The sequence below is a fragment of the Carlito syrichta genome, unplaced genomic scaffold (genome assembly GCF_000164805.1).
Source record: "Carlito syrichta isolate Samal-C Ts95f unplaced genomic scaffold, Tarsius_syrichta-2.0.1 Scaffold103472, whole genome shotgun sequence".
In the NCBI taxonomy this organism is placed as follows: Eukaryota; Metazoa; Chordata; class Mammalia; order Primates; family Tarsiidae; genus Carlito; species Carlito syrichta.
The window spans coordinates 30,743-57,775 of NW_007047568.1; the positions used below are offsets into that span (position 1 = coordinate 30,743).

The 27,033-nt window shown below is 45.6% G+C and overlaps 1 protein-coding gene across 1 annotated transcript in view; it reads right to left on the bottom strand.

The window, feature by feature from the left end:
* Positions 1–12,644: 12,644 nt before the first annotated feature.
* LOC103268062 (protein Shroom2-like) overlaps positions 12,645–27,033 on the bottom strand; it is a gene marked incomplete at its 3' end in the record, with an annotated part of 138,561 nt that continues 124,172 nt past the window's right edge. Inside the window, exons 7-9 of the mRNA XM_008065626.2 lie at positions 17,761–18,450; positions 14,648–15,199; positions 12,645–12,876 (exon numbers count right to left, since the gene is read on the bottom strand). Of these exons, the coding sequence (XP_008063817.2) occupies positions 12,645–12,876; positions 14,648–15,199; positions 17,761–18,450 (1,474 nt within the window). The remainder of the gene's footprint in view (positions 12,877–14,647; positions 15,200–17,760; positions 18,451–27,033) is intronic.

Below are 27,033 nucleotides of genomic sequence, written 5' to 3' on the forward strand. Positions count from 1 at the left end.
GCTCCCAGCCACCGAAGCCTCGACATGCTGGCCTCTGGTTTCAGCCTTCCGAGTAGCCGGAATAACAGACGCGCGATACCATGCCCGGCTAATTTTTTGATTTATTGTAGAGATGAGATCTCACCTGCCCAGGCGGGTCTGGAACCCGCGGGCTCAGGCAATCCACTCACCTCAGCCTCCCAAAGGCGTGGGATTACAGGCTGAGCCACCGAGTCCGGCTTATTTTCCTAACTCTTTTACCGAATTACTTTGGTCTGTTCCTTTATTCATCAGACCTTCTTTAAGTGGTCAAACACCCAGCAGTCTGAAAGTAGAGGAGGGTCATTCTCTTTAAGACTCATAGGGATCTCAGGTGGGGTGCAATGGCTCATATTTGTTTTTTGTTGTTTTTTGTTTTTGAGTTGGAGTTCACTCAGTCGCCCAGACTGGAGTGCAGTGGCCGCTCCCACCACCGCAGCCTCGACCTGCTGGGCTCCAGCGATCCTTCCGTCTTCCAAGTAACTGGAACTACAGGTGCATGCCACCACACCCGGGTAATTTTTTGATTTATTGTAGAGACGAGGTCTCGTCAAATTGCCCAGGCGGGTCTTGAACCCGCAGGCTCAGGCAATCCACTCACCTCAGCCTCCCAAAGGTGCGGGATTACAGGCTGAGCCACCGAGCCCGGCTTAAAAAAATATTTTTAAATAAGGATTTCTTTTTTTAAATTTAGAGAATACTTAATTAGTTTCTGTAGTCAAACCAGTGCAGATAAAACCTTACATATTTAATACAGTACATTACCCCTGTACAAATGGAAAAAAAAATGTAACATTTCCAGACCAATATGGCAATTAATTTCTGTACAATGACAACTCAATACAGTAATAAAATAAGCTTCTTTTAGAAAAAGAAGTAAATAGCCTGGGTAACAGAATGAAACCTTGTCTCCTTAAAAACAAAAATTTTAAAAGTGTTCTAAAACCCTTGGTCCTGTGCAGGCATTGTGGCTCATGCCTGTAATCCCAGCACTCTGAGAGGCCCAAGTGGAAGGATTGCTTGAGCTCAGGAGTTCATGACCAGCCTGGGTAACATAGTGAGAGTCTGTCTCTTAAAACAATCAAACCAAAAACAGCTGGGTGCAGTGGTTTACTCCTATGACCCCAGAATTTTGGAGAATTGCCTGAGCTCAGGGATTTGAAACCAGCCTGCACAATTTGGTGAGAGCTCTTCATAAAATTAGAAATTACAAAATTAGAAATCACAAAATTAACTGGGCGTGGTGGTGCACACCTGTAGTTTCAGCTACTTGGAAGGTTGAGGTGCAAGGATCGCCTGAGCCCAGGAAGTGGAGGCTGTGGTGAGCTATGATTATGTCACTGCACTTCAACCTGGGCAATAGAGTGAGACCCTGTCTCAAAAAAAAAAAAATCAAGGAAGAATATATGTTGCAATATTTTAATGTCTCAGGGGATATTTAAATCTTTCTTTCTTTCTTTTTTTGAGGTGGAGTCTCACTCTGTCACCCAGACTGGAGTGCAGTGGCCGCTCCTGGCCACCGCAGCCTCGACCTGCTGGGCTCCGGCGATTCTTCCGCCTCAGCCTTCCAAGAAGGGGGAACAACAGGCGCACACTACCACACGCGGTTAATTTTTTGATTTATTGTAGAGATGAGGTCTCGCCAAGTTACCCAGGCAGGTCTCAAACCCGCGGGCTCAGGCAATCCACTCACCTCAGCTTCCCAAAGCGCTGGGATTACAAGATGAGCCACCCAGTCCGGCTGAATATTAGTTTTATAATCAGAAAAAAATGTTCTTTCCAGGTGTGATGGTTCACACCTATAATGCCAGCACTTTGGTAGACCAAACCAGGAGACTCTGTTGAGGAAAAGAGTTTGAGACCAGCCTGAGCAACAAAATGAGATCTCATCTTTACAAAAAATAAAAAAATCGGGGGGAGGGGGATGGGATTAATAGTAGCATATATCTGTCTGGGGATGGGGAAACACCTCTTATCAACAGGTTGCCTGAATGAAAAGTAATTGTACACCTAACCCTTAACTGTATCCCACAAAATCATCATAATAAAAAATATTGATTAAAAAAAAAATCTAGCCAGGTATGGTAACTATAGTCCTCATTACTCACAAGGCTGAGGCAGGAGGATCACTTGAGCCCAGGGGGTCAAGGCTGCAGTGAACCGAGATCATGCTACAGCACTCCAGCCTGGGCAACGGAGGGAGACCCTGTCTCCAAAAAATTTGCTTCTAAAATCCAGTAGACTGAGAAGTTTCCTTGCCCTTCTCTTTCCAGGATCCAGCACATTTCTGCCAGCATGCAGAAATACTGCAGAAATAAATATATGACAAGATAAATGAACAAATGAACAGATGAAATAAGACAAAGTTATTTCCATTCAGGCCACTTTATCTTTTTCCCATTCTCACATCCAGTCCTCAGATTCTGTCAACCTTACCTGCATAAATAACACAAATCTGACCTTTCTCACCTCTTGCAGATACCATCATAGTCTACACCACCGTACTTGCACAACTGCCATTGCAATAGCATCTTGCTTTTTTTTTGAGTTGGAGTATCACTCTGGTTGGCCAGACTGGAGAGCAGTGGCACGCTCATAGCCATTGCAGCCTCAACCTGCTGGGCTCAGGTCATCCTTCTGCCTCAGCCTTTCAAGTAGCTGGAACTACAGGTGCGTGCCATCACACTTGGCTAATTTTTTTATTTATTGTAGAGACAAAGCCTTGCCATGTTTCCCAGGCTATCTCAAGCCCTTAGGCTCAGGCAGTCCTCTCTTTTCTGCCTCCCGGAGTGCTGGGATTACAGTTGTGAGCTACCTGGCCCGCAATAGCATCTTATCTGGCCTCCCGACTTCCATTCCTGCCCCTAGAGCCCATTCTCCATACAGCAGGTCGAATGTGACTTAGACCTGAATTACTCCTCTTTTCTAAAACCTCCAGTGACTTTCAATGTCAATCAAAATGAAGTTTAAAGTCCTTCTGGTGTACTATCAGGTTCTATGCGTCTACCTCACCCCACATGCTCTGACCTCATCTTCCACTCTCGTGCACTCAGCTCCAGCCACATTAGGGTTTTGCTCTTGCCTTCCGTTCTTTGCACCTGCCTGTCCTCTGCCTGGAATGCTCTTCCCCAAAATAACTGCAAGTCTTACTCCATCACTTCATTTAGGTCCCTGTGCAAATGTCAGCATATCAGAGAGGACTTCTTAGATTCTCCTATTAAAAATAGCACCATTCCCTTCTCCTTCATTCCCTGTCCTCTTAATCTTTGTCCTCTTACTCTGCTTTTTTTTCCTTCATAGCCTTTATAACCACCTGATATAATATATATTTATTTGGTTAACATCTATCTCCTCTCCCATCCCTCTGGCTAGAATGTAAGCTTTATTAGAGCAAGGGCTTTTCTTATTGGTTTTTTTTCCTCTTCTACACACCAGATTAATTCTTCACATAATTAACTTTTTAAAAGTTAAAACACAAATACTGTCAAAAGATTACTGATACTATCTCAAAGATTTGCAATAATGACATCCTAAACTCACTTCATTCTTAACCTCAACTTTGAAAGCTGAAAGTTCCAAAATGTCCAAGTGTTATAAAATGTGTTAAGCCAAGCTGCACCGTGAGAATGACTAGACATCTGGCATAGAAGAAATACAATTGTATACCTTGCATACAAAATTATGAATATTTTAATTGATTGTATTATTAAAATATTTTAATATATTGGTTAGCATGAATTTATAAAGCTGATATTTCATGACCACCAGGTCCTAGTCCTGCCTCTGACACTAGCAGGGTGACCTTGGGCAACTTGCTTAAACCAGCTCTGTCCCGTAGAAGCATAATGTGAGACACATAAGTAATTTTACATTTTCCAGTAGTCAGATTAAAGAAAAGTAAATAAATAGTTGAAATTAATTTAAATAATATATTTCACTTAAGCCAATATATACAAAATGTTTCTCTCTTTTTTTGAGCTAGAGTCTCACTCTGTTGCCCAGATTGGAGTGCAGTGGCCGTTCCCAACCACCGCAGCCTCAACCTCCTGGGCTCTGGCGATCCTTCGGCCTCAGCCTTCCAAGTAGCTGGAACTACAGGCGCGCGCTACCACGCCCGGCTAATTTTTTTTTATTTATTGTAGAGATGAGGTCTCACCAAGTTGCCCAGGTGGGTCTCAAACCCGCGGGCTCAGGCAATCCACTCACCTCAGCCTCCCAAAGTGTGGGATTACAGGCTGAGCCACCGAGCCTGGCTTACAAAATATTTCAACATGCAATTAATGTGACCCAAAAATGTTAATGAGCTAGTTTACATTCTTCCTCTTTGCACTAAGTCTTCAAAACAGCATGTGTGTTTTACACTTAGATCTCAATTCAGACAAACCACACTTCAAAAGCTCAATTGTCACATGTGCTAGTGGCTACTGCACTGGACGGTGCAGGCTCAAACTTCTGCCTCAGTTATCTTATCTGTAAGATGTGCATGATAATAATGTCTGTATTATATGATTAAATCTGTTAGTAAATACAAAGTGCTTAGCACAGGCTCAGAATTTATTTATTTCTATTTGTTTTACTTATTTATGTTTTTTGAGTCGGAGTCTCACTCTGTCTCAGTGGTATGCTCACGACCACCCACAGTCTCAATCCTCTGGGCTCAGGTGATCCTTCTGCCTCAGCCTCCCAAGTAGCTGGAACTACAGGCATGCGCCACCATGCCTGGTTAATTTTTCTTGATTTATTGTAGAGATGAGGTCTCGCCAAGTTGCCCAGGCTGCTCTTGAACTCATGGGCTCAGACAATCCTCCCACAGTGCCGCTCCCGGTCACCACAGCCTCGACCTGCCGGGCTCCGGCGATCCTTCCGCCTCAGCCTTCCAAGTAGCCGGAATTACAGGCATGCGCTACCACGCCCAGCTGATTTTTTATTTATTGTAGAGATGAGGCCTCGCCAAGTTGCCCAGGCGGGTTTCGAACCCGTGGGCTCAGGCAAATCCACTCACCTCAGCCTCCCAAAGGCGTGAGATTACAGGCTGAGCCACCGAGCCTGGCTCTAAATTATTTTCTTAATCTATGTGCAAACAATTCAGTAAGAAGAGTGCTTTTGCCTTCATTTTTCCAGCTAAGGTTTTTTTTTTTAATTGGAGTCTCTCTTTGTCGCCCAGACTGGAGTGCAGTAGCCGCTCCCGGCCACCACAGCCTCAACCTGCTGGGCTCCGGCGATCCTTCCACCTCAGCCTTCCAAGTAGTTGGAACTACAGGCGTGCGCTACCATACCCAGCTAATTTTTGATTTACTGTAGAGATGAGGTCCCGCCAAGTTGCCCAGGCGGGTCTCGAACCTGCGGGCTCAGGCAATCCACTCACCTCAGCCTCCCAAAGCACAGGATTACAGGCTGAGCCACCGACTCAGCTAAGGTTTTTTTGTTTTTGTTTTTGAGTTGGAGTCTCACTATCACCCAGACTGGAAGTGGTCACTGCAGCCTCGACCTGTTGGGCTCTGGCGATCCTTCCGCCTCAGACTTCCAAATAGCTGAAAATACAGGCGCGCTACCACGCCCAGCTAATTTTTTGATTTATTGTAGAGATGAGGTCTCGCCTGTCCAGGTGGGTCTTGAACCCGCGGGATCAGACAATCCACTCACCTCAGCCTCCCAAAGGCGCGGGATTACAGGCTGAGCCACCAGCCGGGCTAGCTAAGGTTTTTATAGAAGAAATCAAGGGAGAATAGCTAAGAGGGCCAAAGGTCACCCAAAGGATCAGAACAAAGTTCTGGACCTGAGTCTGTCTGTTTCACAAGCTCATGTTCTTTTCACTTACTGAAGAGTATCACAGATTGTGCCAGACTTCTGAACTAAATAGATGTTTAAATTTGTCTTTTCGGCTGGGCTCAGTGGCTCAGGCTGTAATCCCAGCACTTTGGGAGGCTGAGGCGAGTGGATTGCCTGAGCCCGTGGGTTCAATACCAGCCCTGGCAACTTGGCGAGACCTCGTCTCTACAATAAATCAAAAACTAGCTGGGTGTGGTATTGTGTACCTGTAGTTCCAGCTACTTGGAAGGCTGAGGTGGCAGGATCAATGGAGCCTGGCAGGTGAGTGTGCCACTGCCCTCCAGCCTAGGCAACAGAGTGAGACTTTAACTAAAAAAATGAAAATAAGTAAATAAATAAATTTGTCTTTTCACAGTACTGTATCTTACCACCATATCCTATATAGGTATAACATGTGTTGAAATATTAATCCCTATTTTTATGTACTTTGGTTTTTTGTTGTTTTTTGTTTGTTTGTTTTTGTTTTTTTGAGTTGGAGTCTCACTCTGTCACCCAGACTGGAGTGCAGTGGCCGCTCCCGGCCACCGCAGCCTCCACCTGCTGGGCTCTGGCGATCCTTCTGCCTCCGTCTTCCAAGTAGCTGGAACTATAGGCGCGCGCTACCACGCCCAGCTAGTTTTTGATTTATTGTAGAGATGAGGTCTCATCAAGTTGCCCAGGCGGGTCTCGAACCTGCAGACTCAGGCAATCCACTCACCTCAGCCTCCCAAAGTGCTGGGATTACAGGCTGAGCCACCGAGCCCAGCTTGGACTTTGGTTTTTAAAATGATGCTAAATTTTATACATTAATACCCCATCTGTTCAGAGCCCAAGGAATCATGCAGTAAGGAAGAATTCTGAGTAGGGAAAACAGTTGTTATCAGGTCCAGTGCCATAGGTTCACGAACGTTCTCGTAAGGACAACCTCAGGACTTCATTCTGAATCTGTTTGTGTTTTGCATGCAGTTTGGGCAACTTTCTCATACTGTGAGTTTCAAACTTGTAAAAGACCAGAATGATGTTAGAGGAAAAACAGCTTCTTCAGGTGGCAAATCAACAACAGTAATAAGCAACACGTGATTTCCTGTTAACAAAGAAGGAAACATAAAAATATAAAAAGGAAAATGTAAGTACGCTAAATAATAGTAATAAGGAATTCTTTAGTAGGGTAAAATGATATCAGTATTTTTTTAGAAGGTAGGGAGCTTATAACACAACTTAGAATTTTTTCTACATAAAATGGTTAATATACAAATATTTTGGAGCTTATAGGGAACACTGTCGACTCCTCTCAAAAGTCTCCATCCATTCATCCATTCATCCACTCACCCATCTATTAGATACTGTATTCGAATTGAATTCAGCATCTAGGGGGTTTATGTTCAAGTGGGGAGAAGACACATTACAAATCATTACAGTCTCGTAATAGTGACAGTATAGTACAAAACCTGGCTCATAGTAGGCTCTCAATAAATATTTGTTGAATGAATGAATGAGTAAAATAAGAGTATAAAACAGAACTTAAATTAGATTGGTGTGAGGTGGGGGTAGCAGAGCCCACACGAGGATCTTGATCTGTGTTTCTTAAACGGAAGGGAAGCGTTTGAGGATAATAGGGAGCAGGATGTTTGAAGCCAAGGTGGTGGAAAAAGTAAGATATATCCAGGGCACAGTGTGCGGTGCAGTGTACAGGGATGACCAGTGATGATGCAAGAGCAGGGGCCAGATTATGAAGAGCTTTGTGTATTTCGTTAAAAAACTTAGATTTTCCTGAATACTATGAAGTACCTTTGAACGAGTGAAAGGAGAGGAACCACCTGGTTAGACTTGTATTTTGGAAAGATTATTCTAGGATGGATCACAGAATGAGAGTCAGAGAAACCAGTCAGGAAGTCCCTTACTGGTATTAGAAACTGAATAAAAAAAAAAAAAAAGCAAGAGCATGAAATAAGATTGTGGCAACCTCAAAGAAAAAGAAGGAAATTGCTACAAAAGAAGTTGGTATGAAGATAAGTGATAAATTAATGACTGATGCAGAGAAGATTGGAAGGAGATTAGGATAATCCCTACATTTCTAGTTGTCATTGTGAGAACACAGAGAAGCTGCTGAAGTTGGTTTTGGACACTCTGAGTTTGAGATGCTTAATGGACCAGAGAAGTTGACCTATACAAGGATATTTTATCCTCATCTTGGTCCTTCTTTTTTTTAGTTGGAGTCTCACTCTGTCACCCAGGCTGGAGGGCAGTGGCGTAATCATGGCTCTCCGTAGCCTCAACCTCCTGGGCTCAGGCAATCCTTCTGCCTCAGAATCCTGAGTAGTTGGGACTACAGGTGCATGCCACCATGGCTGGCTAATTTTTTGATTTTTTGATCGCTCCATGTTACCCAGGCTGGTCTTGAGCTCTTGGGCTCAAGCAATCCTCTTGGCTAGGCCTCCCTAAGTGCTGGGATTACAAGCACGAGCTCCTGCTCCACGCTGCATCCTAGTCTTATAGCATTTCTATTCTCCATATTCCTATTTGCATCAATACCAAAAAAAAAAAAAGTCCCCAAAGGGGAGAAACTTATAAGCACACAAGCTGAAACTTTGCTTGCATGTCAAACTGAAGAAAATATTGAAGTAATTATCTTAAAAAGTTAACTAGCAGAAATAGGAAAATAATTGCTTAATTTTGGGGTTGTAGACATTGTTTTGTCACTGGAATAAATTACTCTCCATTTTCCTCCTGTTCTCCCTGATCTATTTTTGCAAAGACACATTTATGTACCATCTGTAAACCAATGAAATTTGCTATTCAAATTTTTCTAGTTGCTGATGAATATTCTGCTCCTATTTATAGATACTAGATCATATTTTAATTAATAAAAACCACAAAGGGTCAAACGAACATTTTCCCATCTATAAACCTATGCCTAACTCTATTTCCTATTCTTAGAGTTCCTCTATGATCTCACCAAGAACTAATATTTTGAAAAGAAATTCTATCGAATGACAGAATTCTTTTTGTGTGTGTTTTTGAGTTGGACTCTCACTCCGTTGCCCAGGCTGGCGTGCAGTGGCATGCTCAAGGCCACCCCAGTATCAGTCTGCTGGACTCAGGCGATCCTTCCACCTTAGTCTTCCAAGTAGCCGGAACTACAGGCATGTGCTGCTACGCCCAGCTAATTTTTGATTTATTGAGAAGATGAGGTCTCGCCAATTTGCCCAGGCTATTCTCAAACCCATGGGCTCAGGCAATCCCTCACCTTTGTCTTTCAAATTTCTGGGATTACGGGCTTGAGCCACTATGCCAGGCCAGAATTCTTATATATATTTGTACAGTTGTTTTTATATTCTAGTTTCCTCATTTAGAAAAGTGCTTCTTGGCCTGTTGTGATGTTTTCACGCCTGTAGTCCCAGCACTTTGGAAGGTCGAGGCAGGAAGATCACTTGAGGCCAGGAGATTGAGACGAGCCTGGGCAAAATAGTGAGGTCCTGTCTCTAGAAAAAAAATAATAAAGAAATAAAGAAAAGTGCTTCAGCCGGGTTTGGTGGCTCAGCCAGTAATCCCGTGCCTTTGGGAGGCTGAGGTGAGTGGATTGCCTGAGCCCGCGGGTTCGAGACCCACCTGAGCAACTTGGCGAGACCTCATCTCTACAATAAATCAAAAACTAGCTGGGCGTGGTAGTGCGTGCCTGTAGTTCCAGCTACTTGGAAGGCTGAGGCGGAAGGATCGCCGGAGCCCAGCAGGTTGAGGCTGCAGTGGCTGGGAGTGGCCACTGCACTCCAGTCTGGGTGACTGAGTGAGACTCCAACTCGAAAAAAAAAAAAAAGAAAAGTGCTTCTTGACAAAGTACTGTTTCACATTTTCCAAAGTTCTTTATATAGCTGTTTCAGCAATTGTGAGGTTCACTGTGGTCTGAATTTGCAGTTTTTCTTATTCTTCCTTCTCTTCACAGTTTCCTAATTGCTCTGAATAGGCAGTATTATCTTAATACACCAAGTTAAATTTTGTCCTTCAAAATGAAATTGTACCAAACGCCCAAGCAAGCCCTTACAAAGAGTACTTTCCCCTTTTGACCTACTCAGATAGCTAGTTTTCACTTTGGCTCTGCATATACCAGGCATGCTGCCCTGCAGGAAATGGAAATTAGCCCACTGGAGAAGAAGGTCAGAAGCCTCTTCTAGAGGTTTAATTTAATCTAAGATTACTGTTCCTGTCCCGTAAGGTCAAAGTAAATCATGTTGACCAAATGATTAAATACATAATACAAACACAATGTTGTGTTCTACCTTTGTACATTTCCTATGGAAAGACTGTCCTGGGTCTGATCCAGGGCCGTATTCATGAAGTTATCATTACCCTCCTGAATGCAAGGCAAGGCCTATATTAATTTCAGTGCAAACCTTGACTCCTAAAGTTATTTATATTTGGTTTCTTAGAATGTACTTGAATGCAAGATGCTGTGGTGTCCAATATTAAGATTCAAATTTAGCCGGCACATGATGGCGTGCACCTGTAGTCCCAATTATTGAGGCTAAGGCATGAGGGTGGCTTGAGCCAGAAATTCTGGGCTGTAGCATACTATACTGATCAAGTGTCCGCCCTAAATTCAGCATGGATATGGCTACCTCCTGGAAGGAGGGGGCCACTAGGTTGCCTAAGGAGGAGTGAACTGGTTGGAAACAGAGCGGGTCAAAACTCCCATGCTGATCAGTAGTCAGAATTGTGCCTGTGAATAGCCACTGCACTCCAGCCTAAGCAACATAGCAACACTCTCTCTCTTAAAAAAAAAAAAAAATTCTGGCCGGGCTCGGTGGCTCAGCCTGTAATCCCGCGCCTTTGGGAGACTGAGGTGAGTGGATTGCCCGAGCCCGCGGGTTCGAGACCCGCCTGGGCAGTGAGACCTCATCTCTACAATAAATCAAAAAATCAGCCGGGCGTGGTAGCGCATGCCTGTAATTCCAGCTACTTGGAAGGCTGAGGGGGAAGCATCCCCGGAGCCCAGCAGGTCGAGGCTGCGGTGGCCGGGAGCGGCCACTGCACTCCAGTCTGGGCGACAGAGTGAGACTCCAACTCAAAAAAAAAAAAAAAAAAAAGGAACATGTGACCAGAATCAAGCAGATGGTACCCTGAGCCAGAGAGAGGGCCTTAATCCCAAGACCCAAGCCTTGACTTTCCCTTTTTCTTTTTGATCCCTTAAACCAAAAAGTTATCATTTACTAAATTGAAAATAATTTTCCTTTATCTGTTATAGTTTTTCCTTTATCACGACATTTCCTTCAGAACATGAATCCATGACTGGCATTTTAACAATTACTAACAATATGAGTAACAGAAAAACCTTTTTTTTTTTGAGTTGAAGTCTTACTCCATTGCTCAGACTGAAGTGCAGTGGCATGATCACAGTTCACTGCAGCCTTAACCTCCTGGGCTCAGTCTTCTGAGTAGCTGGGACTACAAGTGCACATCACCATGCCCAGCTAACATTTTTTATTTTTTTGTAGAGATGAGGTCTCGCTATGTTGACCAGACTGGTCTCTAACTCATGGGCTCAAGGGATCCTCCTGCCTCAGCTTCCCAAAGGGCTGGGATTACAGGTGTGAACCCGGCCAAAAATCAGTATTTTTGAGGAAAGCTCTTTCTATAGTGCCAGGCCCACAGCAAACATTCACAGAATGCTCGTTCCCTCCTTTTCTTGTCCCAGTGCTGACTATTGAAGGCAAACTCAAGGCCCCTGGGATGAACACACGCCATCCTCTGACCCTGCCTTCTCTGGCAGTACCTTTGTACCCTGATGCCCAGTCTTTCCTGTTCAAAACAGGCAATCACCCAGATGTCACAGGGCTGGCCTGATGACTTGCCATAGAGACCTAAAGCAAACATGGCAACAATGACATTGGCACTGATAGGAATAAGTCTGTACCTTCTGTAGCCACCTACAATCTGTCCCCAGGTCTTGTTCTAACCTCCTCTCCCCCCGTTCTCTTGTCTGTGCAGCTCAAGTCACTGGCCTCTGCTGCTTCTATAACAAGCCACCAGGCTCCCACCTCAGGACCTCTGCATTTGCTGGCCTCCCTCCCTGGCACGCCAGACATCCACAGGGCTGCCCCTCATGACACTCTGGGTCTCTGCTCATCATCCCCTCATCAAAGCCCTCTCTATAATCGCATGCCTTTGCCTTTCTCTATCCCTTCACCCTGTTTTAATTTTCTTACCATCAAGGGTTGGCAAACATCTCTGTCAAGGGCCAGATAGTAAATATTTTAGACCTTGCAGGCTTTCTGGTTACTGTTGTAACTAGTTAACGCTGCCACCATAGCGCAAAAGCCACCACAGGTCATATATAAGTGAATGGATGTGGCCATGTTTCAGTACAACTTTATTTTTAAAAGTAGATGGTGGGCTGGGCTTGTGTGCCTGGAAGTGTTCTTGGGAATTAAACAAATACTGTCTTTTGTTTGACAAGGTACTTTCTGATCCACTGTTGGATTTATGATCATCTTGTTACAGACATTTCAACCTGGTATTCAAAGGGCACAGGTGACTTGTTGAAGGTCACTCAAATCCCCTGGATTTTAGTTGGGGTAGAAAGGACATATTGGCTGAAATTTAAATGAAAGAGAATGGTACCTGTGTACACTAATTTGACATTGGATCTTACTAGAAAATGATAGCAAAGAGACCTCTGTGGAAAGACCCAAGATTAGAACACAGAATTAACTACAAAGGGCTTACTAATAACACCCTACATTTCACTGCCTTGTAGAAAAACCAAACACAATGCCTGCAGACATGTGTGCAGGGTCTGTGCTAGGGTAGAAACTATAATAGAAAGACCTGGTCCTAGTGCCATCCCTACCTCGCAAGGCACATGTGAATTCCAGCTTTCCTACCTTCTTCACTGAGAGGTCATGGTCTAAGTCGCTCCCCGAATCCTCTTCGGGCTCCTGCTGCTCCTGCATGTCCTTCATCTTGATCAGCAGCTCCGCCTTGGGGGCCGATGTGCTGTAGTAGGTAGAATTGGTGGCCAGGGACACAGCTGCAGGCATGTTTGGCTCCTCTTTCCTGGGTAAAGATGTCAGCACTTCGATGAGCTGTGACTCTATGCACAGACCACCCCTCAGCCACACTCCCTGGGTTGTGACAAATCAACGCTGGTGCTAATGGATACCAGTCAGGGAGATGAGACAGCCGAAGGGGAAAAAAGTATATAATAAGGCTAAAGCTAAAAAACAAAAACAAGCTGGGCTTGGTGGCTCAGCCTGTAATCCTGCGCTTTGGGAGGCTGAGGTGAGTGGATTGCCTGAGCCCGCGAGTTCGAGACCAGTCTGGGTAACTTGGTGAGACCTCATCTCTACAATAAAAAAAAAAAATTAGTCAGGTGTGGTAGCATGCACCTGTAGTTCCAGCTCCTTAGAAGGCTGAGGCAGAAGGATCGCCAGAGCCCAGCAGGTAGAGGTTGCTGTGGCCGGGAGCGGCCACTGCACTCCAGTCTGGGTGACAGAGACTCCAACTCAAAAAACAAACAAACAAACAAAACAAAAACAAAAACAGACTGGGTATAGTGGCTCACACCTGTAATCCTAGCACTTTGGGAGGCTCAGGGAGGAGGATTGCTTGAGTCTAGGAGTTTGAGACGAGCCTGGGCAATATAGCAAGACCTCATCTCTACCAAAAATAAAATAAAAATAGCCAAGTGTTGTGTGCCTGTAGTCCCAGCTGCTAGGGAGGCTGAGAAGGGAGGATCCCTTGAGCCTAGGAGCTTGAGGCTGCAGTGAGCCAAGATCATGCCACTGTACTTCAGCTTAGGTGACAGACTGAGATCTGGTGTCTAAATTAATAAAAAAAAAACAAAAACACTAAAAAAACTCAAAAACCTTGCCAAATGGATATCCATTAAGTCTATGGAATGTTGTTTTCAAAAAGGGCAAAACACTTGAATAAGCAGGAATGACTAAAAATCACCACCATAGAGGTAAGGGCATAAACTGTTCCTGCCTGACAGGTGTGACTCGATCTATAAACACCACCACCTTCAACCTTTCTTTTACAGTCATGCTGGCTTCCCTCCTGCCTGGGTCTAATTTGTCTTCTTTTTCCATCTCTGCTGTGTTTTATAGCCACCCTACACTATCGCCCATGAATGGTGCTTGTGAATACAGAGTATTCTAAGCAGCAGGGAAGATGTCATTGTGCGTGCTGTTGCAGTCAAATGGCTGAAGGGGGGAAGCTGAAAGTGCTATCTACAAAACTAATTAAAACAAATCTGTCCATGTAGATGTAAATATACATTTTTTAAAACCTGTCTCATTAAGAAATACGAATACTCAGTCTAACCCTTCACCCCTATTATGACAGATTTCTTATGTCAGCACTAGGGACATTTGGGGCTAGAGTATTCTCTGTGGTGAAGCTGAACTGTGCACCAAAGAGTGCTGAGCTATAACCCTGAGCTCCACCCACAAGATATCTGGAGCACCCATCCCCCAGTGTGACGTTGCTAATTGTCCCCTGGGGAAGACAACGGTCCCCAGTGAGAACTGCTGTCTTACCAGAAAGAAGACCTGTGGCACTGTCATAAATCATGCTGGCCTCAAGTACAGACAGCTTAGTGGGCCCCAGAGTCATCATCCCTAGGGGTTGGCCCTTAGCTTCTTTTTTGAGAGGCTCACTAAGAAGCCAAAAAGTCCTAAGCACTGAGGAGCCCTCGTGAAAATCTGTCTCCCCCCAAAAGCAATCATGAAAATAGAGAAGCAGATATGCCCCCCACTCCTTTTACAAGCCTGAGAGATGCCAGACAGAATCACACACACACTGGGAAGCAATGTCTGCTCACCTCTCCTCTGTGGTTCTAGGAGAGGGGATTTTGGGGAGCAGCTTCCTCCGCTGCTGGGCTTCTTCCAGGAGGTGCTCATCTTTGGGGAAGATCCCTTCCATCAAGTCCATGGTGGTTTTTATTTTCACACTGGGATCCAGGATGTCGGCCAGAGACTTATCCTTCCCCACGATCTCCCTGGCCAGCTCCTCTGACTTCAGGTCTTCCACAGTCTTCTCTTTGGCCTTTATGTAGCTGAGCCCGGGAGGGGAGGCACAGCGCTCTTTCTCAGGGGGTGCCTGGGCACTGGGGGGCTCGGGCTCGGCTGGTCGGGCCCTGTGCTGGGCCTCGGGCTCGGCACCCTGCCGCGTGTACACGCAGAAGCGGGAGTAGGACTGCTCTGATGTGCTCAGTGTCTTGATCTGGTCTTTCTCCAGCCCGCTGGGCAGGGCAGGCAGCTCAGCGGGGCGCGCCAGGCTCTGGCGGCTCTCTTTCTCTGGCTGACTCTCCGAATGCACGATCTTGATGGGCACCATCTTCACCGTGGTGTTGTTGTCCATCACCCGCTCGATTCTGGAAGGAGAAGAGTCACTAGCTGAAATCGTAAAGCTTGCTCCAGCCCCAGATTCTGACTGGTGGGTCCCCTGCCCTTCCTTACAGATGGGAAAACTTGACTCAAGCAGCCAGTCAGCCACGGTACTGGAAGGAGCTTCCATGATCACATATCCTGGACGAGGAAGAGCAGGGCAAGAGATTCTCTCTGACCTCACAGCTCAGTCTTCGGACCTCAGCATCCTTTCCCTTTCAAACTGCCAACTACACCCTAACGCATCTGAGGGCATCTTTCTGGGGGTTATAGGGGGACATGCAGATAGTTTAATAGTCATTTGCCTTTATCCTGATAATAATGCAAACTTTAGCCAGCTCCACTCAGTTAAAATTTCCTTTGTAGGGGAAATCACAGTGGATGGGCATTTTCACAGAATTCCCATCACACCTTAGGTTGACATCCACGGTTCCCACATGGTTCTCGGGGCCTGAGGGAGCTCCTCTCCAGAGCAAGTGTGGAGTCCAAACTGGGGCCCCTGCCCACGGCCCACTCAGGAGCTTCTTCCTGTGCCATGTGCACTGGGCCCACCCCCCACCGGCCTTGTACTCCCCCAGTGCCTCAAGCCACCCCCATGAAGATCTGCACACCAGTGAGATAAGGACTCCGCAGTAAGCAAGGAACTTGCCAGTTCTGAATTACTCTAAGTGACTCCTTTTTTAAATAAAAGGAACTGGAGAGGCACCTAAGTTACCCACAGGAGGAGAAAGAGGGGACAGAGGAAATGGCCTGACCATGCGGCAACACCAGCTACTCTGGTCACAGCACACTAGCCCATGTATGGGACCTCAGTGGCCAGGGCTGTCCCAACCAAGAACTTTTCAAAGTATTCCATAAGGACATACTAGAGAAAGAGAGGCATCTGCTGGTGCCAGGCAGAAAGAAAAACGAAAACAAGCCAAACTCCCACAACCAGATTCAGGCTGTGCTTCGAACTCAGTGAACTGAAAACTGCTTCTACACTACACAAACGGATTCGATTTTTCCATAGGATGAGGGCAGCCACGATGCTCTCAATTATATGCTGTTTGGCTCCCTTGAGTTGATGATGAGGGATGCAGGATGGTTCTTCCCCTATTTGTAAAGGTGTGGTATGCAGGTGAAAGTAAAATATATTACATATTGTCTGTCCAGTAGAAACCACTAGGAGCTGATGTGCTTTATCTGGGCACTCAGACAGTTCCTACAACTCCTTGTGAATACATTTTCAAAAGTCTAACTGTGGAAAATACCCTTTAGATATGTTAAACTTAAGTAGGAAAACCCTGCCACCTTATCCAAGCAACGACAAATAAGAAACCCCTGGCATGCACATCGTTCTGTACTTCAAAACCCTGATCACTGCAGCCTTGGACTTGTGAGCTCAGGCCATCCTTCCTGAGTAGCTGGGACTACAGGTGCATGCCACCATGCCTGGCTAATTTTTAATTTTTTTTGTAGAGATAAGGTCTCCCTGTACTACCCAGGTTGGTCTCAAACTCCTGGCTTCAAGTGATTCTCCCACCTCAGCCTCTCAAAGTGCTGGGATTACAGGTGTGAGTCACCACACCCAGCCCACATATACTTTTCATCAAAGCATCTATTGCTGGTAATTTCTAAACAAAAAGGGTCTATCTTCTTGAAAACGGTTATGACTTGCACATGAAAAAAATTCAAAGGCAGGGTATGATCGTTCATGCCTTTAATCCCAGCACTTTGGGAGGCTGAAGAGGGAGGGTTGCTTGAACCCAGGAGTTCGAGACCAACCTGGGCACATAGCAAGACCCTATCTCTACAGAAATATATATTCTTTAAAAAGTAAAAAAACCATGACAGGTCCACATTTTCAATGATGCCAAGTCCAGTTCTGGCCCACAGATAAAGCTGTGGTTATGTTATCACAGTTGGAAATATAGTATCAGTATTGATAATGTCCTTTCTCTGTCGAGTTCTTTTGAAGCTTTAAAAAAAAAAAAAAAGAGGGGTCTGAGATTCCAGAGCAGTGAAAGCCAACAGAGCTTTCTGCAATGATGGAAATTATCTGTTCTGTCCAGTACTGCAGCCACATGCCACACCTAGTACAACTGAGGAACTGAATTTTGTTTATTTGACTTTCATTAAAGTACATTTACACAACTCAAGTGACTGTGGCTACTGTGTTGGGCGATGCAGCTCTACAGCAGGTTTTCAGCACTGTTGACATATGGGGGACAAATAATTCTCTGTGGTGGGGGCCGTCCTGTGCACTATAGGGCACTGAGTAGCATCCCTGGGCTCCACTCACCAAGTGCCAGGAGCACACCCCCACATGCACTGAGACAACAAAAATCCAGCCATTGCCAAATGTCCCTAGAGGGCCAAAATCATAGCTCTAAAGAATGTGATGAAAATTATCCCAGCCAGGTGTGGTAGCTCACACCTGTAATTTCAGTACTTTGGGAGACCAAGGTAGGAGGACTGCTTGAGCCTAGGAGATCGAGACGCACATCCTATGGAGGAAGCTCACAAGAGAGAATGAACACACATGGCCCCCATCCCATGACAATACCTTGTTGAATCCTCATCCTGGATGAGCAGGGGAGGTTTGTCCGTCAGTTTCTGGGGAGCAAACTGAGGGGAAGGGGAACGCGAGGTCTCCATGGTGGCTGTCTGCAAGTGCCGGTGCTTAGGAGGGAGCAGTGCTTCTGGTGGAGGACGGGGCGTGTCCCCACTCACATGCTGGCTATCATGCTCACAGGCAGCGGCCCTCGGGGCATCCTGGGGCTGGGAACTGCTGACCACAGAAGGGCTGTGGGAGAGGGGCAGGCGGGCCTCACACACATCCAGGGATGCGGGGGATGGTGGTGGGAAGGGCCTGCTGGGGATGGCCAGGTGAATGTCAGCAGGTGTGCTATCCGGGCTCCTGTACTTCCTGGGCTCACGCTTGGATGGCGGTGGCCTCTGCGGGACTGGCCTCTTGGTGAGCGGGGCTGCGCTCACCAGCCACGAGTCCTGTCCCCGAGCTTGCGGGGGTGAGCTGATGCACTGGGTTTGGGGTCCTGAATCTGCTGGGATGTTCTCCTCCGAGTATCTATAATCACGGGGTAGAGTCCCTGCTCGGCTCCGGCCCTCCCGGGGCAGCTGTGGGGCTTCCTGGGGGTGAGATGATTCAGAGACTGTGGACGGGTTCTGTAAGTTCTGACTCGGTGGGCGTCTCTGTGTTCCTGGACTGCCTTCCTGACATTGGGCATCTGCTTGTCTAGAGAAAAAAAAACAAGTAAAAATTAGCTGGTTCCAGTTCACACCTTCCCTCTTCCACAGGTGACCGGACCCAGATCTTGACAATCCCCTTAAACCACTTTAAGGACTTAAATTCACATACATTTTCTCATACCTGTTCCTACCACAGGTCCTAAAGCAAGAAAGTGAGTCCTGACACGTATTAGACAACATGAAGTTGTTAGCATGAGGCTAACAACTGGCATGTCATATAGTAGGGCACAAGGCATTCAAAGCACATGCATACACACATCACATACAGGTACAAACTGCATTATTTTTTGCAAAGAAAACTGAACAAAAACCTTAGAAAATAATATGAATGTTTGTGAAAATTCTCACATATGGCTATATTCACCTCAAGTCCCAATATTTTCACGTGATTTATGGGAACTGCCATCTACAAAGGAAGAAACCTTTCTGAGATGAGCTGCAAATCAAATCCTGAATGACAACTTGAAAATCAGCGATGTATTATGGAAAATGAGAAAAACAAAGACTATTTCTTTAGGAAGGGCCAAGCCTCACAGATTTATTACTCTATCACATTTACACACGTGTGCACGATTATACACACAGACAGGTCTCCTATGCGCATTTAGTCAGGTTGTAGCTAAGCTCACAGGCTAACACACATCAATCTGCTGTGCTGTTTGCTGTCACATTGCTTCTTTTGAACCAAAAGAGTAATCAAATGAGCCTTCGATTCAAGGAAGGAGTTGTTTTCGGTTAGAAGATGACCTATGAGTTGCTAAAGGAGATCCAAACAGGAGCAGCAGATGGCAAGTGTGATATGGAAGAGACTTCCCTGACACCCTGGGCCCGCACAGGCACCCCATTCCAGGGCTGGCCCTGAGGCTCAGAGATGTGCTGCCTCTGAACTCGTACCTTGGAGCAATCTGGATGCTCCAGGCATTCCAGACGTCCCAGCCCACTCAGTTCACTGCACTGTAAATTGAGTGCTCCGTGCATGTCAATCTTGCTGTGACCTCAGGGGGAAGCCCTCTCAGGTTTACTGGACGCCCAATGCCCTCCCTTCCCCTCCGTATGGTGGCTGCGGCCATGCACGCTCCACTCTACTACTGTAAGCACCCCAATGCCAAGAGCTGAAGTCCTCAAGGTCCAGAAGAGGACATAAGAGTTCATGGCCAGTTGGGACCCCAAAAGAGGGCATGTCTGCTCTATGCTTAGAGAAGCCTGACAGGCTTAGAAAACAAGCTAGAACCAAATGGCCCTATCTAAGAGCTACTGACAACAGCAGCCTTACTCAAGGAAGTTGGATTTCTTATGGGTATCAGGCAGATAGCAACAGAAACTTCTAGTTTGAAGATTTAATGAAATAACTTGAAAACAACTACAGATGGTTTAGAGAACAATACCTGGTCAAGCAGCTGTCTGGTTACAAAATGATACACAGAATGACATTAAAACTCCGTCAAACTGACTTGCATTCTGAGAGCATGTGCTCTCATGGGTCAGCTGTCTCCCCATTACTTCACTTCAACATTCAATATTTCAATTTTTTTGAGTTAGAGTCTCACTTTGTAACCGAGGCTAGAGTGCTGTGGCATACTTATGGCCACCCCAGTGTCGACCTCCTGGGCTCCAGCGATCCTTCTGTCTTAGCCTTCCAAGAAACTGGAACTACAGGTGCGCACTACCATGCCCAGCTAATTTTTTATTTATTGTATAGACACGAGGTCTCGCCAAGTTGTCTGGGCTGGTCTTGAACCTGCAGGCTCAGGCAATCCACTCGCCTTGGTCTCCCAAAGTGCTGGGATTACAGACTGAGCCGCTGAGCCCGGCCTATATTTCAATTTCAATATTTCATTTCACTTCAAAGAGTTGAGGTGCACGTGAACATTTTTTCCTATCAAAACTCTTGAAATCTAGCATCCACAGATCCACCTGAAAGCACCTGCTACCTATTATTTAATAACTACTACATCATATAAAGAGAAAATTAAGTGAGCTACAATTTACTGCTGAAATCGAAGTGTCTTTTGTTACCCACTGATTAAGAAAAAAACTACTTGTAAAAAAAAGAAAATAGAAAAAAGAAAAAAATACTTGCAAAATGCCTTAGACTCTGAGATCTAACCAGACATGGAAGGGAACTAGCAGGCAGGAGCAAAGTCCCTCTGCGAAGTGAACAAAGACTCAGAGCAAAAGACCTTCAGTAGGCTGGCTCCTGGTTTCTCTCCTGCTCAGAGGGTGCTCACAGGCCCCTTCTCACCTTGCCAAAGGGCCACCCTGTACAGGAGTGGGGTTCCCTGTTCTCAGGGGAAGGGTGTGCACCACGCAGTCACTTCTCTCTCCAGGAGCACAGTACACGGTGCTCCAGCCCAACACTTCGTTTCATTTAGAATGGCATCTGCATGGAATTCTGGACCAAGTTTGCCCCAGATTCCCACCTTGTTTTTCTGGACATACCATCCACTTTGCAAAGTCAAAGCTATAAAATCACTAATTCGTTTTTATTGTCCAGGTTGATAAGAATCCAGGAAATTCGAGTTAGAGACACAATTTTTTTAAAAAAAGGACCAAAAATGGGAATTTGTGGCTCTGCTGGGGTCATATTCCAACCTGTGTTTCTAGTTGGTTCCAAGACACTGCTTTGTAGGTGTGTGTAGAAAAGGGTGTGTGTGTGTGTGTGCACGCATACGTGCATCCCTATTACTATGCCTATGTATAGATATATGCCTCTGTTAGGAGGTATGTAGGATGTGTGTGTCTTGTTGTATCTGCGTTAGGACATATGTTGCTTGTGTCTGTTGTGTATGTGTGTCTGTGTTATATATGTGTACCTGTGTTGTATCTGAGTTAGGATGTACGCCATGTCTGTGTGTCTGTGTAACTGTATGTCTGTGTTGCATCTGTGTTTGGTTGTATTGTGTGCCTAGGTTATGTATGTGTGTGTAGGATACGTGTAGGTTCATGTGTCTCTGTATAGATGTATGCATATCCCTTTGTCATATTTTTTAGGATAAAACAAATAGTGATAGTAATATCCAGAGGTAGAAAAAGCAAGACACAAAGATGACTTAAGGACTTTGTGTCTCTGCACAAGCTCCCGGGAATATACTGGTGCAGGAAGTTAAGCCATACAAAGGAAAATTAAAAAGGCAGCTGCACTCCAGAGTCCAATTGCTATTCAGACCAGGCTGGTGCTCATTTTCATGCAAAACATGCTAATGACACGTTACCAAGGAGAGAGCTGCTCCAACAGATCAGGAGGGGAGAGGGCTGGCAGGCAGCAAGCAGCACAGGCCCCAAGACCTGCCCCGCCCCACACAGTCCGGCTGTTCCCACTGGACTGGCGGCTGCCGAAGGACACAGAGCGCAAATGCTCTGAACAGGACTACAAAGCCGAGCACAAGTAATCTGAAGAGGACAGGCCCGCAGGAAGGGCCACCTAAAACGTGCTCACAGTTCAACATAATAGCATAGGACAGAAACCACTGTTAGGAGAAAACCCAAGCGCCCTTGAGAGCCTGTTAACATTCCTCGCCTTCACATCCCCGTTCTGGCTCTGCCATGGAGACAGCCAGCCCGTGTCTGCATACGAGGTTTCCTCATAGGGGAGGTGGCGCTTTTCTTCTCAGACTCCATCTGTTCATGAGGCACTCCCTGTAGACACGGGACCCATTTCTGAGTCGTCTCATTTTTTGCTCCCTGTCCCCCCAGCTTCTGGCCTGCCAGACCCTCCTCCTCCAGTCACGCCCAGCACAGGCTTCTCAAACACCTATGGCTCACCTGGCTCCAAGCTCCTCCCAGGCTGTAAGTGCCTCTTCAGAAAGCAGGGAGCTAGCTCAGGGCCTTGCAGGCAAATACCTACCCTAGTACATGTGTTATGTTGTGCCTTTCACTTGAAGGTGCATGGGCCACAAACGCACTTACTGCTTTTAATCACTTTCAATCTCTTTGCAGAATGTTCAGGAGAGAAGCAGCTTTTTCTGTCCCAAGATGCACACCATTAAGTTCTCAGTGAAATGACCTTGTGTGTGAACATTTCCAACATAACTAAGCATTTTTGGACTGTTCTGTAATCACGAATTAATTCACCATTGCTTTGTGAATAGGGTTAATAACGATCTTCACCAAGGAGGAAAGGATAATTTCCAAATCTTGCAGATGACTTTAGGGCCCTCCTTTTCTACCTACTTTTGGTGTCAATGATGAGATAGGAATGCAGGGACCATTCTGGCTTGTAGTCACAGGGCACTGTTGCTCAAATGCTGCCATCAACACACTCTGGTGTCTAAGACCTTTCCAAGGTATAGGTTAAGCACCCCTCATCCAAAATGCTTGGGACCAGAAGGGTTTCAGATTGTTCTGGAATTTGGAATATTTGCATATACATAATGAGGTATCTTGAGGATGGGACCCAAGTCAAAACATGAACTTCATTTATGTTTCATCGATACCTTATACACATAGCCTGAAGGTAATTTTATATAATGTTTAACAATTATGTGCATGAAACAGAGTCTGTATACATTGATTCTTCTGCCTCAGTCTTCCAAGTAGCTGGAATTACAGGAGCCTGCCACCACGCCTGACTAATTTTTTGGATTTACTGTAGAGACGAGGTCTCACCAAATTGTCCAGGCTGGGACATTGCTTCATTTTAACTATGAAGAGACCAGGATACAGAGTGGATATACTTTCCATGGATAATGCCATCAAGGGGTTTCTTTTCATTTACATATGATGCAAAACGCTTACGCCACACGTTACACATTATAAACCAAAACACTGTGGAGAATAGCAATGCAGAAAGCAGTTTGTGTATCTGTGGTGGCTCAAGAATCCTGCTTGAGCGTTCATAATTGAAGCCTGGATCCAGGACCCACATTGTTTGCACAGAGCACCTTCCAAACAGGACCACACTACCATAGGTGTTGAACAAAGAAGTTCTCCATAACTCAAATGTCACTCAAGTTCAGCACTGACAGTCTGAGGTAAGCATTTAGATAGCACACCTCTACTGGCTGTGGGCATAAATAAAAGTGATTCTGCAAAGTGTAGAGTTATTTCTCAGAAATCACAGCTATGGCCGGATGTGGTGGCTCACACCTGTAATTCCAGCAGTTCAGGAGGCTGAGGCGAAAGGATTGCCTGAGCCCAGAGGTTCAAGGCCACCCTGGGCAACTTGGTGAGATCTCGTCTCTACAGTAAACCAAAAAAATTAGCCAGGAGTGGTGATGTGCGCCTATAGTTTCAGCTACTTGAGAGGCTGAAACGGAAGGATTGCCCGAGCCCAGCAGGTCGACGCTACAGTGGTTGTGGATCATGCCACTGCACTCCAACCTGGGTGACAGAGTGAGACTCTGACTCAAAAAAAAGATATAACCTTCAGCCTGGCAGGGTGTATTTGACATTGCCAGGACGGGACAGGGGCCAGGCAGCTGAGAAGACAAATGGGATATCCACGTCACTCTAAGCACAAGCCTCTAAAACGAGTTCCTGGTATTTCCACTGTCCGTCCCATGCCCTGGGGCAGTTCTTACAGGACACATTTCCCTGATGAAGTACGGGTAGAAGGCTCTTTTGCCACTACAAAGGCCAGGTGAGGTGGGGGAAGGAGACAGTGGGGAAGGCGACAGAGCCAAGGAGAGACAAGCAACCTACCAAGTGACCAAACAATCACGTTGAAACATCTTAAACAGCACGAACACTCAGGAACAATGGCACTGACCACTCTGTCCTTAGAAATACCAACTGACCATAGGATGTCCCAGACCATGAGCACCCATGGGGTACAGGCTGCCAGCTGCCCTTCCTATGTCTGGCATTCAGGCATGGAAACAATATTTACCGAATGAGAAGAGAGGCCAGTGACAACAAAGGAGAAAGAATAGAGAGCTGTTCCCACAAGTTCTGCTAGAACTTTTGTGTCTTATGGAACTGCCTTTGGAAAGGACGTGAGCCCTGAACCATCCTTAACTCAGCCATTTCTTCACTGCAACGTCTCTGGTAAAGTTGTTCCTTCCACGCCAGCCCACAGGGGCTCTCTTGTCCAGGATTCTAATGTGCTGTGGGAAAAGCAATTACTTTAGAAAATCAGATGAGTTTTATTTCTTCAATGTCTTCACAGAGGGATAAAAAGTTTCGCTGCTTTGTTTGGGCTTTATTTGTGCTTTTAGGGACTTGGATGTCAAATACAAATGATGTTGAATTAGAGAGACTGGTTAGTCATTTGTGGTTAAGGAAGGAAGGAAAGAGTAGATTAAAAGAGAAATTCCATTCACAGGTGATCCGAAACCACGTTACAGACACTGATTTCTTGAGGGGTTATTGTCCGACAACAGAAAACACCTAGGTTTGGAGACTGGAATATGTAATGGCCTCTCAAGGATCAGCCTCTGTACTTTCAGCACACACATTCAGAGAATTTGTCCCAGGCCTCTGTTGTTTCTCTGCTTAGAGAACCTCATTCTTGGCCCCAAGATTTGACCCTTGGGAACTGAGTTCCCCTTAAACTTACTCAATCAGAAGGCCAGGCCTGAGCAGAGGCAGGGATAACATGCCTGCAAACCTGTATTTTAGGGACAGTCTCTGGGCAATTTGGATGTCAAACCAGCACTGGGAATCTCTGCTTTGCGGGGCCCACACTCCCTACCTCCCTTTCCCAATCCACCACATTTGATACTAAAGGCTGGGCCTGACGTTTTCATCATCAGCGTGGCAATGTTCCTCCCCCAAAGTAAATTATCCTCATCTGCAAGAACAATGAGACTGAGTGTCCCCTGGTACCAGGCCTGTAGGGACCTATCCATATTCCTCCAGCCAGAAAGGCTTCTTGAACCCCAGGCCAGGCCATCTCTTCTAACGACTTCAAAAGGCAGTTTGTGGCACTTCAGTCTGGTTCACATGTGGACCACTGCTCCCAATAGCAATGAATAAGTGGCAGAAAAGTGATAAAATCGTAACTTTTAAGACCCATCCACCCCTCCCCTCACATGCAGTCTCTCCTATTCCCTCTCCCTTAGCATTTGCTTTATACTCTTCATGGTACTTATCACAATGAGCAACTATACACATTTGTGGGTCTTTAAAATTAATCTGTCTTGCCTTCTAGACCAGGAGCAGGCAAAATAGAGATCAAGGGCCAAATCTCCACTGCTGCCTGATTTTATAAATAAAGTTTTATTGGAATACATACACACACACACACACTCCCTCATCAGAAAGTTGAGGACATGAAAAAACATAAACTAAACTCCAAACAGTCTCAAGCCCTTCACAGGACAGAAAAGGCCATGGCTGCTCTGCTTCCTGGTGAAGGAGACTCCTCACACACCTGCCCTGAGACCAGCTAGTCCACCACTCCCAGGCACTCACTAGAGAAATGACGACATAAGCCCTCATTCAAACTGGCCAAACACTAGCTACCCACTGCTGAGTGGAACAGCCAGCTGTGGTGTATCCATAGAAGGAAACAGTGCCCAGTAATTCACCAGTTCCTGAGACATGCAGTCATGTGAGTGGGTCCTGGGCATCAACCTGAACAAAGAGGCCAACAGCCAAAGAATGCACAAGCAGAATCCTGTTTCCATGAGGCCCCAAAAAGTCACAAATCTGAGAATGTGTGCTGTGGGGGGAGGGTTTGATTGGAAACAGCACAAAGAAACTTTCTGGAACTTATTGTTTTGATTACAAAGTATATAAACTTATCAAAGTTCATAGAACTAAATACTTAAGATCTGTGCATTTTACTGAATGTGAATTTACCCTAACGTTAAAAAAAGAGAGAGAATATGCAAGCATATGTCTTTCTGTCATCTTAGGTAGTAAAGAGAAGGCAGAGAAAAGAACTTGGGACATTTGTATGCCAGATTAAAAATATGTCCCCACAAATTCTTTGAAACTCTTTCTTTCAAAAAAATTGAGATGATGGGCCAGGTGTGGTGGCCCATGCTAATAATCTCAACACTTTGGAAGATCAAAATGAGAGGATTGCTTGAGGCCAGGAGCATGAGACCAGCTTGGGCAACATAGTGAGATCCTGTCTCTACAAAAGAAAAAAAATGTTTTTAAATTAAAAGGAGTGGAGCAAAATTAACCTCCCCTTGAGTATAGGCTGGACTCTGTAACTCCCTTCTAACAGACAAAATACAGCAGAACTCCCATGTTCACTGTGGCACTATTCACAATAGCCAAGCAATCTAAGTATCCAGCAACAGATGAACGGATAAAGGAAATGTGGTATATGCACTTGATTGAATTTAAAGTCTTAAAAAAGAAGGAAATCCTGCTGTTTATGACAACATGGATGAGACAAGGAGGACATTATGCTACATGAAACAAGCTAGGCACAGAAGCACAAATACTACATCATCTTACTAGATAAGGATACACTTATGGCAATGATTGTGATGGTGGTTTCAAGGGTGTATACTTATCTCAAAACTCATCAATCAAGTTGCACACATTAAATATGCACAGCCGGGCTCGGTGGCTCAGCCTGTAATCCCGCGCTTTGGGAGGCTGAGGTGAGTGGACTGCCTGAGCCCGCGGGTTCGAGACCAGCCTGGGCAACTTGGTGAGACCTCATCTC